General features: G+C 42.1%; 1 protein-coding gene across 1 annotated transcript in view; it reads right to left on the bottom strand.

The window, feature by feature from the left end:
• LOC117484223 (protocadherin-9-like) overlaps positions 1–17,346 on the bottom strand; it is a gene marked incomplete at its 5' end in the record, with an annotated part of 121,733 nt that extends 104,387 nt beyond the window's left edge. Inside the window, one exon of the mRNA XM_034132687.1 lies at positions 17,112–17,346. Within this exon, the coding sequence (XP_033988578.1) occupies positions 17,112–17,346 (235 nt within the window). The remainder of the gene's footprint in view (positions 1–17,111) is intronic.
• Positions 17,347–19,822: the final 2,476 nt, after the last annotated feature.

Here is a 19,822-nt window from a genome sequence, read left to right as displayed (position 1 = left end):
AGAGAGGGCATCCAAAGAACGCCGCCTGTTTCTATAAAGCTTCTTGACACCACACACACACACACACACACACACACACACACACACACACACACACACACACACACACACACACACACACACACACACACACACACACACACACACACACCACACACACACACACACACACACACACACACACACACACACACACACACACACACACACACACATACATACACACACACACACACACACACACACACACACACACACACCACACAATCAGCGATACAAATAAGAAACAGAGAGGGAGGTACAGTTCCACAGGGAGGAATCACCTCTTCTATCGCTGCACACACTCCTTTTATCTACTGGCTAATGAGGAGCAGATACACACACTCACAAACAAGCACACACACTTAAGAACCTACGAACACACACATACACACTGAAGAAACGACATACATCAACACACACGTCCTCAGGACTGTGGTTTCGTCAGACCATCTCTCAGCGAGTGTCCCACTTCCAAAACTATGAACCGCTGCTTACATCATTATGTAACGCTGTGTGTGTGTGTGTGTGTGTGTGTGTGTGTGTGTGTGTGTGTGTGTGTGTGTGTGTGGTGTGTGTGTGTGTGTGTGTGTGTGTGTGTGTGTGTGTGTGTGTGTGTGTGTGTGTGTGGTGTGTGTGGTGTGTGTGTGTGTGTGTGTGTGTGTGTGTGTGTGTGTGTGTGTGTGTGTGTGTGTGTGTGTGTGTGTGTGTGTGTGTGTGTGTGTGTGTGTGTGTGTTGTTCAGACCAGAAAGGCTTTGAACACTGAACCCCTTTCCTCAGCATGAAGTGGTGTAACAGAGCCTCTAATGAGTGTGTGCATGTACATAAAAAGTGTGTGTGTGTGTGTGTGTGGTGTGTGTGTGTGTGTGTGTGTGTGTGTGTGTGTGTGTGTGTGTGTGTGTGTGTGTGTGTTCAACACTATCAGTTAATAAGGGTTTTGCAGAGTAAGCAGTAGACTAAACAGGAAATGAACGGCCTGTTGCACATTACACGTAGATACTGTAAACAAGCGTAGGTCTTGTCACATAGGACCTTTGAACTTATCCCTGAATCATCCAATTAACTACCCTTCAGGAACTTTTTTGTGGCACCGGGAACCATGAAACCTCCTCAAAGAATCTCTGAAATACTCTTTGTAACCCTTCAGGAACTTGTTGTGGCCACCTAAAGGAATCCTAAAACATCTGAATGACTCTTTGTATTCGGGGACACGGCTCAAATAATGGTGGTAATAGTTCGCGATCTGGTCCAAACTGAGGGTCAAAGTGTCCTTGAGTCACAGACTAAACCTAACCTACTTGCTCAGTTTAAGAATGGGTGTGTGAATAGTTGAATGTTGGCATTTGTGAAAAAGAGCTTGAAGTGGTTGGTAGACTAGAAAAGTCCTAAATGAACGCAGTTCATTGACTATTTGTGGCTGGATGTAAAGGCGTAGAAGCACCTCATTGACTCCGAAAACCTATTCAATGATCACCAAGTCCTCTTCAGTGACTTAGGAAATCTCTAAATGACTCATGTGACCCTCACAAAACAGATACCTTTTCAAGGATACCTTCGTAAAAAACCGATGGAACTTTCTCTTAAACATGAATATCCTTATCAACTCTCAGAAGAGTTGATGATTCCTCTGAACTATTCTGAAAAACCCAGAAACTACTCAAGAACAAACGGCTTCATGAAACTTCCTAAATCCTATCCTTAGTGAGTCCTATATCCTGCTCAACCCTGGTAGCTCATCACCACTACATCTCACACATTCTCACCACTATGACCTCGTATAGAACCGGAAACCTCCTTACTGACACTTGGACTTCCTGAATATCTCCAAAATGTCCCTAATGACCACTTGGTGTACCGTAAAGAAACCTAGAAAATAGAACTGTACTTCTTAAAGTAGCACTGACCCTTCGGCCCATAGGACCTCTCCTAAACTAGAGAAAACATCTGGCCCCCATCAAGGACTCTACCTTAGTAACCACTAATTGTCAAACCATCTAACCACAATGACCTCTTAGTGAACCTGAAACCTCCCCGTGACATTTGGACTTCCTAACGGACTCCAAAAACCTCCCTAATGACCACTTGGTGTTCCTAAAAGAAACCTAGAACATACCTAATACATCTTAAGCAGAACCCTACTTCTTAAACTACTGTAGCGCTGACCCTTAGGGCCTCAAGACCTCTCCTAAACTCGAGAAAACATCTGGTAACCCATCAAGGACTCCACCTCATGCAAACCATCTCACCACAATGAACACTTATTGAGCCTGAAACCTCCTAGATGACATTTGGACATCCTTACTGACTCCAAAAACTTCCCTAATGACCACTTGGTGTTCCTCAAGGAAACCTAGAACGCACTGACCCTTTGGCCCATAGGACCTCCTCTAAACAGGGAGGTGCTTTTTCAAGAAAACATCTGCAACCCATCAAGGAACCAAATTCAATTCATATATTGGGAGCTAGACGTTTAATTTCTGATCATTTATTCGTCTTATAGTTAAGTTTACAGCAGTGGGGTCAGGGCTTCATTAATGTGGATGATGAAGAGTTGATTCTGCTTGAAGCTGCTGAACATCGAGTGCTGATGGAAATCTCTGAGTGTTTGGATGAAAAGGCTTCAAAACTTTGAGGGAAAAACTCAAAATAATGCTGGTGGGAGTTTCAAGAGAATAGTAGTTCTGTCCTGGAAGTCTCTGACAGGCCGGAGGAGAAGTGCTGGCCACCCATCATCACCCACCAGAGAGGGGACGAAGAGGGAGTGTGTCTGTGTGTGTGTGTGTGTGTGTGTGTGTGTGTGTGTGTGTGTGTGTGTCTGTGTGTGTGTGTGTGTGTGTGTGTGTGTGTGTGTGTGTGTGTGTGTGTGTGTGTGTGTGGTGTGTGTGTGTTGTGTTGTGTGTTGTGTGTGTCTGTGTTGTGGTGTGTGGTGTGTGTCTGTGTGTGTGTGTGTGTGTGTGTGTCTGTGTGTGTGTGTGTGTGTCTGTGTGTGTGTGTGTGTGTGTGTGTGTGTGTGTGTGTGTGTGTGTGTGTGTGTGTGTGTGTTCCCACAGGAGGAGGGAGAGGCCCAGGCTTCAGGAGTAATGGATAATATGTAATGAGATGACGTAATAAGGATACAGGACAAAGGTATTCACTTACAATTACATTAACGCGGATGTAATCAGATTACTCTTACATACTTTAAAAATGGGGAATACTAGCAGGGTTACAGTGTTACAATACATTTTGAATTAAAGATGGATATATAACAGGTACTGAATGAATTTTCTTTATGGTTTATATGTTGGCTTCTTTCCTCCTGTTTTGTATATATTTAGTTTAGTAATGCAGGAGGTGGACACCAGATGTACAAAAATACACTCTATGCTTTTGATAAATGTGTTAAACTCAAACAGCATTTGTAAACTATAGTTTTCTGTAGACCTTGCCTTAATTTAGGATGACACGTCTTACATAATACACTACATTCGTAAAAAACATCTTATTGTTATTCTTGTTTTTATTTTGCATTGCATTTGATATTGAGGTAAAAGGGAACGGGAAGTCATCAGGTGACAGTACTTTATATTCTCAGATTAGGTTACATCTCCTGACATGTTACTAGTTACTGTCACGGATAATATGTGTTAAAGTAACCCTCCCATGCCTGTGTAGGAGAGCATGAAGAAACAGATGGAGGTGATGCGCTTCACTGAGAACCTCCTCTCCTCCTCCTCCTCTCCTCCTCCTTCTCCTCCTCTCCTCCTCCTCCTCTCCTTCTCCTTCTCCTCCTTCTCCTTCTCTTTCCCTATCTCGTCAATTTCACATCAAAGGAAAACTACTTCTGCATGTAACCGGTCTGCAGAGTCACAAACCCTCAAAGTACACCCTGTAGAGAGTAAAACTCTAACACAGAGAAGAGCTGTCTATGCTTCCCCAGAACGCCTCGTTGGACATTTCTCTTTTTCTTCCTGGTACTAAGTGACGTAACGACGACCCAAATGGACCCATTGGTCAAAATGGACCAATCCGTGGAGCCGTTACGTTAAGTCTGCGGAGCCGTTACGTTAAGTCCGTGGATTGGTCAATTTGGACTTCCTCACACACACTCAATCTTTCTCAGCTGCAGCTCCGCCGATTTCTCCTCCCTGAGACGGCGGGACGCGGCGAGGCTGTGAGTCGGTGTGTGAGCACACACACAAACTCCCAGCCAGGCTGCGGGTGTGTGTGTGTTCGGGCTGGGTTTCGCTGTGTCTCGCTGTCTTGCAGACGGCCACTGGGCTCACAGGGAGGGGGGGGGCAGGAGCTCCAACAAGCCGTGTAGGACAGAGAGTGAACACACATATTATACAGAGATGCTGTATGAGAAACCAATGTGAGTTTGGAACATTGAACAATTTAAATGTATTCTAGTAGACCTCTACTATGGAATTATGATCAGTAGAAATGGCTGTGACATTTAATACTAACATTTATTTTCTCATGTCAAGTTACATCTCTATTCAAGGTTTCCATCATGGCTGGATGTATAAAAGATGTCCAGTGCTACAGATACTGTACACAAAAGGTTATAAAAAGAACAACTTTGTGTTATATCTGTGGAGAACGATGTGGACAAAGACTGTTGAACAGATCTTGAAGGACATCTTTTAATTTGATGTGAATTAACTTCATTTTTAACATGATGTCTGTGGACCTCTTTAGGACTAACTTCCTAACCAAACCAACATGAAAAAACAACACATTTCGAACCCTCCCACACACACTAATTGAGACCAGAGTCAACTAATTATAGGTTTTAAAACGCCCCTATGTCAACATGTGGCTAATTGTGGGAGTGAAAATCAGACTCATCCAACAATTTCACAATAATCAAGATTTAGAATCTGGTCATATTTCAGTTTAATGCATCTGATCTAGATTTCTGCAACATACACTCAATTGGTTCCATTTAGGTTATCTCCCCCCATCAGATCGGGCTTATCTAACACACAACACACAACACACAACACACAACACACAACACACGTGTTGACGGAGGTTTCACTGCAGAATTTGAGCTGCTGACGTCTTCCTTCAGCTGCACGTCTTCTGTGTTTTACACCTTTATCTGGAAATCTAACTGGCTGCTGATTAAGAGCTGAGATAGAAAACCCTGACTGATGCTCCACCTCTCTCCCTGTGTGTGTGTGTGTGTGTGTGTGTGTGTGTGTGTGTGTGTGTGTGTGTGTGTGTGTGTGTGTGTGTGTGTGTGTGTGTGTGTGTGTGTGTGTGTGTGTGTGTGTGTGTGTGTGTGTGTGTGTGTGTGCAGCAATTACGACAGCTCTCAGACTGATGCAATCAGCAGATAAAGAGGTTGTGTGTGTGTGTGTGTGTGTACCAAAATACAGTATGTTTGCATGGGGTTTCATCTAGGGAGTTGACACACACACACACACTTCATAAATCTGCTCGTTATCGTGCAACCATCAGTGTCAGGCAGAATATATGTCTCTCTTTCTGCATCATCTCGCCTATTTTTTTATCTTTCTCTCTACTTCTTCTTCCCTCTTTTCAACCACAAACACACACACACACACACACACACACACACACACACACACACACACACACACACACACACACACACATGCAATCAAATCCCACAAAACAACATCCTCCTCCCCTCCTTCTGATGTTCTGCTCTTCACTCTGGGTTTTGGTTTCACTCCTCTTTGCATCAGTCCATCATCAGACAGGAAGTGGGTGCATTAGCAAAGTGAGGACGGCCTGATGGAAGTAATGTCCATTATGTGTCCATTTACAGGAGCGAGAGCAGGATGAAGAGGAGGGAGGAAGAGGAGGAGGAAGAGCAGATATAAATCTCCCCACATCGAGCTTCACTCTCTGCGTTCAGACCACAGAGAACATGTTGTTGTTGCTGTTGATGTGAGTGAGGTGGTTTGTGGCAAATTCCGCCTTTAAGAAGTTTAAAAATGGTGTTTTTCTGTATTTTTCTTATTATTTACAGATTTGTGGCAAACAAATGTTTATGATACCTACTGTACACATGTTGTTCTGCTGGATAATCTGCACATATCAACAGCCCTATGAAGCTTTTTGGAGTTTCATAAAGGAACTAGAGCACGGTCACATGACTTCACGTCACCATCGCTAAGCTAAAGGAGGCTAATGTTGGGCAATAAAGGAACTACAGCACGGTCACATGACTTCACGTCACCACCGCTAAGCTAAAGGTGGCTAATGTTGGGCTATAAAGGAAACTACAGCACGGTCACATGACTTCACGTCACCACCGCTAAGCTAAAGGAGGCTAATGTTGGGCTATAAAGGAACTACAGCACGGTCACATGACTTCACGTCACCACCGCTAAGCTAAAGGTGGCTAATGTTGGGCAATAAAGGAACTACAGCACGGTCACATGACTTCACGTCACCACCGCTAAGCTAAAGGTGGCTAATGTTGGGCAATAAAGGAACTACAGCACGGTCACATGACTTCACGTCACCACCGCTAAGCTAAAGGTAGCTAATGTTGGGCTATAAAGGAACTACAGCACGGTCACATGACTTCACGTCACCACCGCTAAGCTAAAGGAGGCTAATGTTGGGCTATAAAGGAACTACAGCACGGTCACATGACTTCACGTCACCACCGCTAAGCTAAAGGTGGCTAATGTTGGGCAATAAAGGAACTACAGCACGGTCACATGACTTCACGTCACCACCGCTAAGCTAAAGGAGGCTAATGTTGGGCTATAAAGGAACTACAGCACGGTCACATGACTTCACGTCACCACCGCTAAGCTAAAGGTGGCTAATGTTGGGCAATAAAGGAACTACAGCACGGTCACATGACTTCACGTCACCACCGCTAAGCTAAAGGTGGCTAATGTTGGGCAATAAAGGAACTACAGCACGGTCACATGACTTCACGTCACCACCGCTAAGCTAAAGGTGGCTAATGTTGGGCTATAAAGGAACTACAGCACGGTCACATGACTTCACGTCACCACCGCTAAGCTAAAGGAGGCTAATGTTGGGCTATAAAGGAACTACAGCACGGTCACATGACTTCACGTCACCACCGCTAAGCTAAAGGTAGCTAATGTTGGGCTATAAAGGAACTACAGCACGGTCACATGACTTCACGTCACCACCGCTAAGCTAAAGGAGGCTAATGTTGGGCTATAAAGGAACTACAGCACGGTCACATGACTTCACGTCACCACCGCTAAGCTAAAGGTGGCTAATGTTGGGCAATAAAGGAACTACAGCACGGTCACATGACTTCACGTCACCACCGCTAAGCTAAAGGTGGCTAATGTTGGGCAATAAAGGAACTACAGCACGGTCACATGACTTCACGTCACCACCGCTAAGCTAAAGGTGGCTAATGTTGGGCTATAAAGGAACTACAGCACGGTCACATGACTTCACGTCACCACCGCTAAGCTAAAGGAGGCTAATGTTGGGCTATAAAGGAACTACAGCACGGTCACATGACTTCACGTCACCACCGCTAAGCTAAGGTAGCTAATGTTGGGCTATAAAGGAACTACAGCACGGTCACATGACTTCACGTCACCACCGCTAAGCTAAAGGAGGCTAATGTTGGGCTATAAAGGAACTACAGCACGGTCACATGACTTCACGTCACCACCGCTAAGCTAAAGGTGGCTAATGTTGGGCTATAAAGGAACTACAGCACGGTCACATGACTTCACGTCACCACCGCTAAGCTAAAGGCGGCTAATGTTGGGCTAAAAAGGAACTACAGCATGGTCACATGACTTCACGTCACCACCGCTAAGCTAAAGGCGGCTAATGTTGGGCTAAAAAGGAACTACAGCACGGTCACATGACTTCACGTCACCACCGCTAAGCTAAAGGCGGCTAATGTTTGGGCTAAAAAGGAACTACAGCACGGTCACATGACTTCACGTCACCACCGCTAAGCTAAAGGTGGCTAATGTTGGGCTATAAAGGAACTACAGCACGGTCACATGACTTCACGTCAGAAAAAAAAACAAGAACACATTCAGAAAAACCTTGACTTCCAGACAAGGGAACAGGAAGTGGAAAAATGCTGAGTCATGTCAGGGTTTTAGGACTTATTCCTTCACTTCTCTGTACTTGGGCCTCACATACTCTATATCTGCAATTTGCAAATAGAAGTTCTTTGTAAAACACGACATGGCCACCACTCTTTCTGTAAAACAGCCTGCAGAGGAGCTTCTCTCAGAGAGATAATCCATCACAGGGAACATCGTGTCCACTGGCATTATTCTCAAACTGACAATACATTCTCATAATAATGCAGTTGTAAGTGCAGATTTCAGCACTTTTTTAGCTGGAGATGTTAAAATAACTCCCTCCAGCAGATATACTCAAATAGACTGGTGTTTGACAGACTGCAGGGGAAAATACAGCAATGTTTTGTATTAGGAAACACTCAGTAATTTTCTATCACAGCTGTTCCCTGTAGTTTCAGCCTATGCTACTGAAAGGTTTCCACGTCGGATTAATCCACAGTTGGTGCTCTGGTGAGGGGCGACAGGACGGTGTATCGAGGATGTCTTTTCATGGGATTTTATGAAGTTAACATTACACAATAACATAGCATTTATTTTGTTGAATATTATTCATATTCTGTTGTTCTCAATCAAGGAGATATCTGTTTCTGTTTTTCTGTTGTAAATGTTTTTAAAGCTCGGTTGGATGCTACTCAATGGGAAGCTGTTGGTACATGTTCATGTGGATAGTTATGTAAATTGTAATCCCTGTAATGATGCTGGATGATGTCCTTTCTGTTGTTCTGTTGTTTTAATGTTTCATGTGGAACCTACTTGAGCAGGTCTCCCTTGAAAAAGAGAGAGCAATGATCTCAATGGGATACACCTGGATAAATAAAGGTTTGAAATGAAATGAAAATAAATGACTTATTATATAAAATAATAAATTATGACGTTTTTTTTTTTACACTACTAGAAACACATCTGTACTTTTATTTTCGAATCCAGTGTCTTTGACCTTTGTCCACTGTGGCATTAACTCAACCCGCTCTTCTTTATCTCAGAAGCACACGAGGACGATGGCAGCACGATACAGAATTGCTCTTTTCATAAGAACAAGACAGATTGCAGAGGCTGTTTCGGAACAACGTGACCTGGGTGCACATTTCCCGCAGCTCGTTTAGTAAAAAAAAAGGGAACAACAGTATGTCACATGTCATCCAGAATATACCTGGATTACGTCCAGATTACAGTATAGTACTATATGTGGATAATCCACCTATGAAAGCAGGTTGGATAAGATGCATTAAGAGCACGCACACAGCTGCACTTCAGTAAAAAGCATATTGTGTCCACGTGTTGGTTAAGAGCATCCATCTCCACACATAGCCACGACTCAGAGTCACATGGTGCTGCCGTCCAGGGTCCACTTTATAACTGAAGCGCTCTTTATAATCTTGGGTGAGAATTATTCTGATGGTTTATCTTTTAAAATATGGAAGTAATAAAAAGGCTTGGAAGCAGTGGACGTGACAACAGGATATTGCTTTTCAGAAAAGATGAGTTTTTGCGTGCAATTGATTTTAAATCTGAATAAGCGCAGACATGTATCGCAGCTGAGGATCAATGAACTGTGATAACTGCTGCTAACAAAACACATTTAACATTTAACAATCATCGTTATGTAATGAGAGAGGAAAACCAGATGATTTTCTATGGTCCATATGTTAAACGTGTATTCACCAATACCGAAAAGTGGCTGAAATCACTATATTTGAATAATAATAATAATAATAATAATAATGGATTTATGTTGTTAGCGCTTTTACAGGTGCTCAAAGGCGCTTTACAGATATAGTGAAAAGAAAAGAACAACAAATAAATATATATAGTTAAAGTTAAAGTCAAATAATACAAAAACAATCACACATTAAAAGCCAGATTGAAGAGGTGAGTTTTTGTAAGTGTTTTGAAGGTGGGGGGGGGGGGTCAGGGCAGTCTCTGATGGGTTGTGGGAGTGAGGTCCAGAGGGAGGGGGCAGTGACGGAGAAGGCTCTGTCCCCCCAGGTCCGGTGCTTGGTGCGGGTAGGGATGGATAGGAGGTTGGCTTCTGATGAGCGGAGGCAGCGGGAAGGGGTGTGGTGGTGCAGCAGGTCTGTGAGGTGGGGGGGGGGGGGGGGGGGGCTGGTTATTCAGGGCTTTGTAAGTAATCAGGAGGACTTTGAAGTCGATTCTTTGACAGACGGGGAGCCAGTGGAGGTTCTGGAGGACGGGAGTGATGTGGTCTCGGGAGCGGGTGTGGGTGAGGAGGCAGGCAGCAGAGTTCTGGATATGTTGGAGTTTATTGAGGAGGTTGGATGGTATGCCGTAGAGCATAGTTCAGTAACAGGGGGACCGCGGTCCGGGTCCGGACCCAGACGCCGACCTATACGGACCCAGACCTATAATCAATACATTAATAGGGGATTTTGACGGGCCGATTCTATTTTAGCCGCCGCCGACAGGGGGCGAAAGAGACGAGTGAGCGATACAGGGAGAGAAACACAGAAGAAGAGACGAGAGAGCGATACAGGGAGAGAAACACAGAAGAAGAGACGAGTGAGCGATACAGGGAGAGAAACACAGAAGAAGAGACGAGTGAGCGATACAGGGAGAGAAACACAGAAGAAGAGACGAGAGAGCGATACAGGGAGAGAAACACAGAAGAAGAGACGAGAGAGCGATACAGGGAGAGAAACACAGAAGAAGAGACGAGAGAGCGATACAGGGAGAGAAACACAGAAGAAGAGACGAGTGAGCGATACAGGGAGAGAAACACAGAAGAAGAGACGAGTGAGCGATACAGGGAGAGAAACACAGAAGAAGAGACGAGTGAGCGATACAGGGAGAGAAACACAGAAGAAGAGACGAGTGAGCGATACAGGGAGAGAAGACGGAGAGGAGAGTGAACAGGCGAGTTAGCAGCAGACAGGGAGAGACAAATAATGACACATGGCGCTCTCCAAGAAGAGGAAAGTGAGAACAGAGCTTTTAACCCCGAGTGGACTCATTCATGTTCCTCCGGCCCACTGGGAGCACAGAGCCAGTGTGTCTCATTTGTTCAGAGACCGTGAAGCTCATTCAAAGTGCCAAAACGCCACTATGAGACAAAACACAAAGTGTTTGACCAAACACTCACAACTTTCCCTCTCAAGTCAGAACTGAGGTCACAGTCTCAGAGCCCAGTATGATCAGTCCACCAGGATCAAAATGAAAACTAAATATCGGTCCAGGCTAACCGAGGCTAACCGAGGCTAACCAATGAGCACCTGCATGTGTATGAGGCCCTGACACCATTTCAGCCCAGATCTAAACTCCTGGCAGGACAAGCTCCAGCTCCATGCTCACACTGAACAAAACAAAGTGAGAGAGGGACTATCAGAGGGACAGAAAGAGAAACTTTAAAACTGTTCAATTGTTATGATGTGTAAAGACTGATATTGTTCTATAATCGTCTGAAACTGTTAAGTCATGATGTGAAATGGTTAACAAAGAAAAAGGGAAACTCAAGCTGCTGCTACACTTTATTTTATTTATCTAAAATTAAGCACTTTTTAAGATGCACACATTTTCAAAAGCTATTTTATTTATTGTCTCTATTTTATTATAAATGCAGCCCGAGAGGAACATTACACATATCCACAGTATGTACTGTATATCTGTAGTTCAATGTTCATTGACAATAAATATTGTTGATTATGAATTGTACTTTCTTTATTTGATTGGCGGTCAGTTGTTGATGACATGCAGACGTTGATAAAGCTGCAGCTACTTCAATATCACACTAACTCATAAAGCAACTTAGACATGTTGAAGTTCTGGAGCTTTGCATGGGGAGATGTTCTCTAACTGGACCTCGTTGAGTTTGAGTTGAATAGCCCTGCTCTAGAGGATGCTATTGCATACATTTTAAAATCAATGGTTTTGAAAAATATTTGGGGGATTCTGGATGAATAGGGTCCGCAGGTTAAAAGAAACTCAATAATTATTCTGTATTTATTAAATAATAATAATTATTAGTAGTATTTATTCAATCTCATACAACAATTTAATGATTTTTTGTACAGTATTATTATTATTTAATAGAACAAAAAGAAATATATTCGACGTGTCATGTGTGTATTTTCACTCAGTTTCATTCAATTGTATACAATAATATAGTATTTGTATTACAACTCTGCCTTAACTGCACCATGTATATTATTGATGTTACTTGTCACTGTGCATCTCTTCCCTGTTCTAAATACAAAATAATACAAAAATAAAACTGATTAAACACGGACGTCGTTACTTCCTACTTTTCATCAATCCGTCTGAAGCACTTGAGATCTGCGAGATCACCAATCAGTCAGACTGCGTGATCGATGCCGAGCGGAGGAAATCACCAGGAAGCGCTAAACAGGAAGCTAACGAGACAAATGAAGCTCAATGTGGAAACAGAGCTGAGTCACTGCTGCAGAAAAAACACATTCTGCTGTTTGCCTAATCATCGCTTGATTAACCATTTAAATGTAATTGTGTCCAGCTGCATGTGATAAGATAACTGAGTGTGTGCAGTGCAACACAAAACTTATATGTATTTGATATTTGACTTTCCCTTGTTCTGTTCATGTAAATATTTGTATTTAATCTTCTCAGATTCTTCATTTCATTTCTGTTGGTCTATATACATATCTTTATTCTAATTTTTACTTCATTATCCAAACTTTTATTGGACATTTAACTATTTTGTTATGAGTGTAAAGATATATTTGTATTGCACATTCTTACTACTAACTTCTTATGATACAATTCAGGCTTAAATCAAGCCAACGTTTGCATTGGGTTTGGTTGGACGTAACAGTGAGTCAGTCATAACTCACAGCTTATTATTATTATTGTTATCATTTTTTAAATTACATTATTAGCATAAACTGGGAAACAGGGCTTGACTTATCTCTGAAGCTTTAAGGGAGAGTAAAGTGTATCTGTAGTGGTGTGTTAATCCTCAGAAGACGACCGGTAATCTGTTGACCTCTCTCTGCTGGTGCCAAACACACACACACACACACACACACACACACACACACACACACACACATTTACACATGCACACACACACACACAGACACTTCCTTAGGAAACTACCTGCAGCCAAAAACATGTCTGACCATCAAAGTGGAAGATTGGACAACACTAGCCTCGCCAGACACACACACACACACACACACACACACACACACTCACTCAGACATAACCCTGACCTCATTCTACTGTGTACAAGAAGATACAGCCACTTACACACTCTCTTGCTCTCCATCGCTATTTCACACACACACACACACACACACACACACACACACACACACACACACACACACACACACACACACACACACACACACACACACACACACACACACACACACACACACACACACACACACACAGGGTGGTACTGTAGTAGCCTGGGGGTGTGCGAGCAGCTGTGAATAATTGTGTTTACAGACGGCATACGTCAGACCTGTGGGTTGAGTGAGAGAGAGTGTGTCCTCACAAAAGAAGACATGGATGACATTAACTATGAATCTCTCCTCTCCCCCTTTAAAAACAAAACCGTCTCTTCCATAAGCCTAATTGGCATAAGTGCCAACGAGGCGTTCACAGTCAAAGCAGAACAATGGAGTAAGAAAAGTAAGGAAAGCCAGTGTTTCCCCGATGCGTGTCTAATGAATCATTTGGCTCCAGAAAGCAGGTAAATGAAGCACTTGATTTATGCCAGAGGGTAACGGAGCTTCAGAAAGAAAGCAGTAAAAGCAACAGCTACTGTAAATCATGGTCTCATTTATACAAGATGTGGCAGTGTGTGAAGTATCTGTGATAAGTCTTCAAAAAAAAGAAGAGAACACTTTCCTAAAATGTCACTAAATACATTTTTAAACAAAGGTGAGAATGTGAGGAAGTGATTTCCCGACTAAATGTGAGGGATCGAATGCGTCTTTGTATTCATTGATTATGTTTGTTTAGCAGTATAATGACTATTTAAAACCACATAAGGCTTACAGTACAGTTTGTGTTGGTTTATGTCTTTTTTGGACATAAAGGGTAAATAAGTTAACTTATCACTCATCTATTATAAGAGGCAACCCAGTCTCACGGCATTTCGTGTTATTAGTCACGAAATTAATTTAATTTAATCTACACGATTTTCACCTTTTTTTCGTGTCACACAGAACGATTTTAAAAGCAATGTATTTCTATTGGTAGTATGTTTCGTGCCTGCAACACGTCTTTTTGTCCGGTCGGGTCTTGGAAGACCAGAAGCTGTGTGGTTCATAAAAACATGTTCTTACTCAATATCTTACCCTAAGCCTGACCCTATCCCTTTTATTCTAAATTGTATAATGTCTGAGTTTTGTTGCCGTCAGTGAGGAAAAGAAATGGCTCAGAGCCTCAGAATACTGACATCTGTATTTTATGTCATCTTTTTTTCCTTCTAATTTGTTATTATTTGGTGCAGGCACGAAACATACTACCAATAGAAATACATTGCTTCTAAAATCGTTCTGTGTCAGAATACTGAAATCTGTATTTTTTTAAATGTCTTTTTCCTTCTCATTTGTTATTATTTACATTGCTTTTAAAATCGTTCGGTGTGACACGAAAAAAATGGCGAAATCGTGTTGGTGAACACGAATCAATAGATTAATTTCATGACTATAACACGAAATGCCGTGAGACTGTGTTGAAAGAGAAGATAAGAATATATTTAGTTCTTGCTATTCCATGCTCAATGTATTATAATATGTCTAAAGTAAAGCAACAATTACTAACCAGAGGGTTCGGAGAGCAAAGTAAGCATGTAGCATTTCACAAATCTGCTAACAGGCTAAAGCTAACATCCTGGTCCAAGTCCAACCTGCCAGTTAACATCTGTTAGCTAAATTAAATGTGTAACGTACCATTTGGTTTGGGTGTTTCTACTTTACAACAGATAGAAATATTAAAGTGCTAGCATCGAGTCAAAAATAAGCAAACATGTATACTTTGTAGGCTACACTGCTAGACTGGTGGTGATTAGATAGAGAAGGGTTAGGGTTAGTGTGGATAACATCTAGTCTGTTAGTTGTTGATACGCATGTGATATTCACTGTGCTAGCATCAGTGTTGCCAACTTGGCGGCTTTCTCGCTAAATTCGGCGACTTTCCAAACCCTCCGGCTAGTTATTTTTGTCAAAAGCGACTAACGACTAATCTAGCGACTTGTAATGGTGTTATTAGAGACTTGGTGTTTGGAGACTCACGTATTGTTCTGCAGTTACCGAGCCGCGGGTGCTTCCGTGAGCCCCTCTGCCGTCCCATAGGCGCTCAGACTCACAGTTGCCTCCCGCATCAGCTCAGCTGCACTCAGAGCAGAGAGGAGACCCACACTCTACGCGTCCAGACTGAATATTAATATGAATATTAATGTCAATACTGGCTTGCAGAGTGTCTCTTTTGGGTCACTTTGCCAGTCCCAAGCCCAGACAAAGAAGGGAGGTAGCAATTCCATCCCACATAACAATTGTTTTGATTAAATGTGACTAATTCTTTAACAATAGCCTACTGGACAAAATGTATGTATGTAATGCTGGTCTAGACAAAGCATTAAAGTCATCAAGTGATGGCCAAACATTTAAAACAAATTAAGAATCAGCAGAAGTAAGTTCATTTGTAGTTCTGAACACATTAAGGGTGTTTTTCTTCACTTTTTGTCTCTCCTTCGGCGTCCATTACAACTACGTGCAAATGGCTAAATATGCAAATTAGGCGATGACGTCATTTAGCGACTTCTAGCTACTTTTAGGACAGCCAATAGCTACTGTCCTTACTATGGAGTTGGCAACATTGGCTAGCATTAATATGATAAATTAAAGACTTAGTTAGAGACCCTTACCAAACTTGCTTCAAACACAACAAGAGAAAAGCACACACTTAAAACATATTGTGAGTGGTGTGTAGCATATTAGCATCATCACACAAGTACTAATAATAACCTATATTACAAGTTGTTCCCCTACTCAGTTCAAGATATGTAAAAGTTAACATGCTAACGCCATTTTGAGAATACGCTAGCATGACAGCTAAATTCGGGCTAACATGCTTTTCCCGCCAAGGACTACACCAAAGCTTTTACGGTTAAAGTCTACATCAAAGTCGCTACTAGGAAAACAAAACAGTTGTATTTGCCAGATTTCAGTATTTCAATTGCTAATATTTTACATAAAACATGCAAATAACATTTATACATTTGATTGCAGCTAATTTGCTGCGTGATAAAACTAGCAGCAAACTCAAAAGTAAAGCAAAAATATGTTCATGTGTTGTGAAGTGATGTAGCATCATTTACACCTTTTGGCAACATAGAGTAATGTTAGTGAATTTTTCAGTCAGTTTAAGTGTTTTTTAATCAATAAGGCAGTCAAAATGCTAAGTCATGGTAGCAATATGCTAACAAGACATTCAAAGCTACAAACACTCTTGTGTGTGTTTTGTTCAGACAGCCAGGTTGATCTTTATGGTGATGTAGCATCATTAGCATCTCTGCCATCAACCTGTTAGCATTATGATTTAAAGGCTGCCGTCCTGTGACTGATAATCAGGCAAAGATAAAATAATCAACATGCTAACATGACGCCGGGCTGACAAAATGCTAACTAGTGAACACAGAGGTCCCTCTGAGGATCTATAAGTGGAGCTGATGGAAGGTTGGACTCTGTATGATTTACATAATTGGGGATGTTAATTCGTCAAGCCGTGGGAGTTGATTATGTTGCATATTGATTGTGTTGTGCTGCTGAGAGGTCACACACCTCTTTAACGAAGGCATACACGGGAAAATGTGGGAGTCTGATTAAAAATACATTGTTAATATTCCTGCTGACATGTTGCATTTTGACATGTGTGTGTGATGGTGTGTGTGTGATGGTGTGTGTGTGGAAGCCAGCCAGGGTTTGATGGATGTATGGAGAAGGTGAAAAGAGGAAGTGAAGGGAGGGGGAACTCCCACCTGGTCTTACCGTTCTCCGGGTGCTCCATCTCTCCGATGCTGCCGTCGGGCGTGGTTCTCTCGTAGTGGTCCTCGGGCAGCGCCAGGGGGCCGACCCGGGTCCCCGAGGAGGACTTGGAGCTGGGCGTCTCCGACTCCTCCAGGCCGCTGTCGTAGTAGCTGTGCTGGGACGGGTCCTGCAGGTCCTGCAGGTCCTGCGCCTGATTGGCCGTGGAGAAAGTCACTCGGCGGTGGGGAGGCTGTGACTGGAAGAGAGAGAAAAAGGAGGCGGGATTAGTGACTTAAGTCAAAGTCAAAAGTCAAAGTCAACTTTATTGACAATCTTTCAGTTTGTGTGTCCAGACAGAGAGATCGAAATACCGTTTCCCACAATCCCGAATTCAAAAATACAAATATATATAAAGATATGTATATCCTATATATACACAATCAACCGACACATTTATACATCTGCACACATTAAGACAAAAGCACAACAATCAATATATACAAAATAACATCTTTAAGGCTCATAATACTGGTCCAGGAAAGAGTGTTAAAGTTGGAAATGAGTCAGCATGTTGGCACTTCCTGTTACCTTGTCTAGATGACAATGATGTGTGCACTGGAACAAATTATACTCCAAAAGCAAGTTAAAGGGGACCTATCATGCAAAATGCACTTGTGTACGTCTTTTCTACATGAATATGTGTCCCCGGTGTTCCAGGGAACTCACCAAGTGTCAGAAAACACCTCTCTATTTTCCTCCATACCCAAATCTCTAAAAAAGGGGCTGCAACGGATCTGATAAAAACTGATCCAGATTTGAACACTGTCCTGACGTCAGGACGGTGGCGCTACGGCTATTGGGCCAACTCCACCAATCAGGAGGAGACAGCCACGGCCATTGCCGTTCGACAGCGCTGGAGACGCTGTCGTACATATGCCAGGCCTGTAGATGGTGCTGTTCTCACAGAATTAGCCCAGAGCTAACATTTTTCAAATTGAGCGAAATGAGGCATGGCTAAAATGCATGATCTGTTTGGTATTTTGAACAAAAAAAAAGTATAAATATGCCTTATATAGGTATGGTCCTACACTATATTATTATAATATAGCATGATAGGTCCACTTTAAACAATAATGAAAACAAGCTATTTTCACTTGAAATAAGTACACAAATCTGCCAATAGAACAAGTGAAAAGTTGCTTGGTGAGATTTCTTGAAATAAGAAGGGATATTTAGATAAATTAGATCTTGTAATGAACTATATTTGACCAGAATCAGGAAATGTTGTGTTACAATATAAGGTGCAAATGCTCAAAGGTTTTCTGTTTTCTGATGTCAGTTGGTGATTTTCTATTAAATATGTAAAGAAATATGTGTTTCATCTGAGATACAACTCAAAATAAGATTTTATGACTGAACAAGATGATGCATTGTCTAAAAACAAGACCTGATATCTCACTGTAGTGTTACTTCTGAAGTTATTGTGTCTTATATCAGGTGTAGAGACATATGACTAGATATTAGACACATATACTGGGCAAGATTTCCAGTTGTTGTAGTGTGAATGTGTTTCCGGTTAGAAGCCTGTCTACAGTAATAGGAATAAGTCCTATTACTCAGAAATGACTCATTACCTTTTGTTAAGGGAACCAGGACGTTGCTAACTTCCGGGTCAGCCGACAATAATACCCTGCACCAATTAAATGACACTTTAAGTTAAATTGAACATGAGATGGTTTCATTAGAAGTCAGTCTCGGTGTGATGTGATGCAGATGAAACATTTTAAATGATTAAAGAAATAGACTAGAAGCCACGTTCTAAAAATAACTCTCAAAGAAGTCATTTAGACACAGTGACTTGAACACCTTCCAAAACTTTCATCACTTGAAATCTCTCAGTAGAAACCACAAGAATCAACTTTCATTTCATCAACACAGATCTCATTTCATCTCATCGCTGCTTTCATGTCATCTTATTTCATTTTACATCATCTGATTATATCATCTTCTATCGTTTTCATATTTTTAAAAAACCAGAGGACATCAATCAATCCATGCCCAACACCCAAGAGACCGTCACAACCAAATCTTAAGAGCAAAAATTAATTGGTGTTTTTATAAGAACAATTTATTCAAAATGTTTCTCACATTATAGGGAAGAAAAGGCCATCAAATGTGTTTAAAATGACTAAATCAGATTAATTGAGAAGTACAATGATATACTTATTAAAAACTATATCTATCGTTTTGGATAGAGATGTTTTTTTTGCATTTGCATATTTTGAAGCCCACGCACATTCTGTCCTGAAGCACATTGTTTTCATAGAAGCGTAAGGATGAACATACACCTCACTGCTCCATGTATTGTGTGTTTGAGTGTGTGTGTGTGTGTGTGTGTGTGTGTGTGTGTGTGTGTGTGTGTGTGTGTGTGTGTGTGTGTGTGTGTGTGTGTGTGTGGGGGTGCAAGGTGGCTGTCGGATGTGTGTGTGTTTGATGGTTATGTAATTAGAAAACAATTAGCCTCCCTATAGCGCTGCAGGGGAGGACGAACGCCACTCACACAAACACAACCACATACATACACACACAGACAGACAAAGTGAAACCCCCCCCCCCCCCACACACACACACACACACACACACACACACACACACACACTGTACAAATACATTGAGTGCTGCCAAACAAAAGCTGCCCCATATTCAAAGGCACACAATGCACGGTCAAACAT

This window comes from Trematomus bernacchii, unplaced genomic scaffold (genome assembly GCF_902827165.1).
Source record: "Trematomus bernacchii unplaced genomic scaffold, fTreBer1.1, whole genome shotgun sequence".
Classification (NCBI taxonomy): Eukaryota; Metazoa; Chordata; class Actinopteri; order Perciformes; family Nototheniidae; genus Trematomus; species Trematomus bernacchii.
The sequence above is the reverse complement of the archived record's forward strand: the minus strand, read 5'-3'. Positions and strand labels throughout refer to the sequence as shown.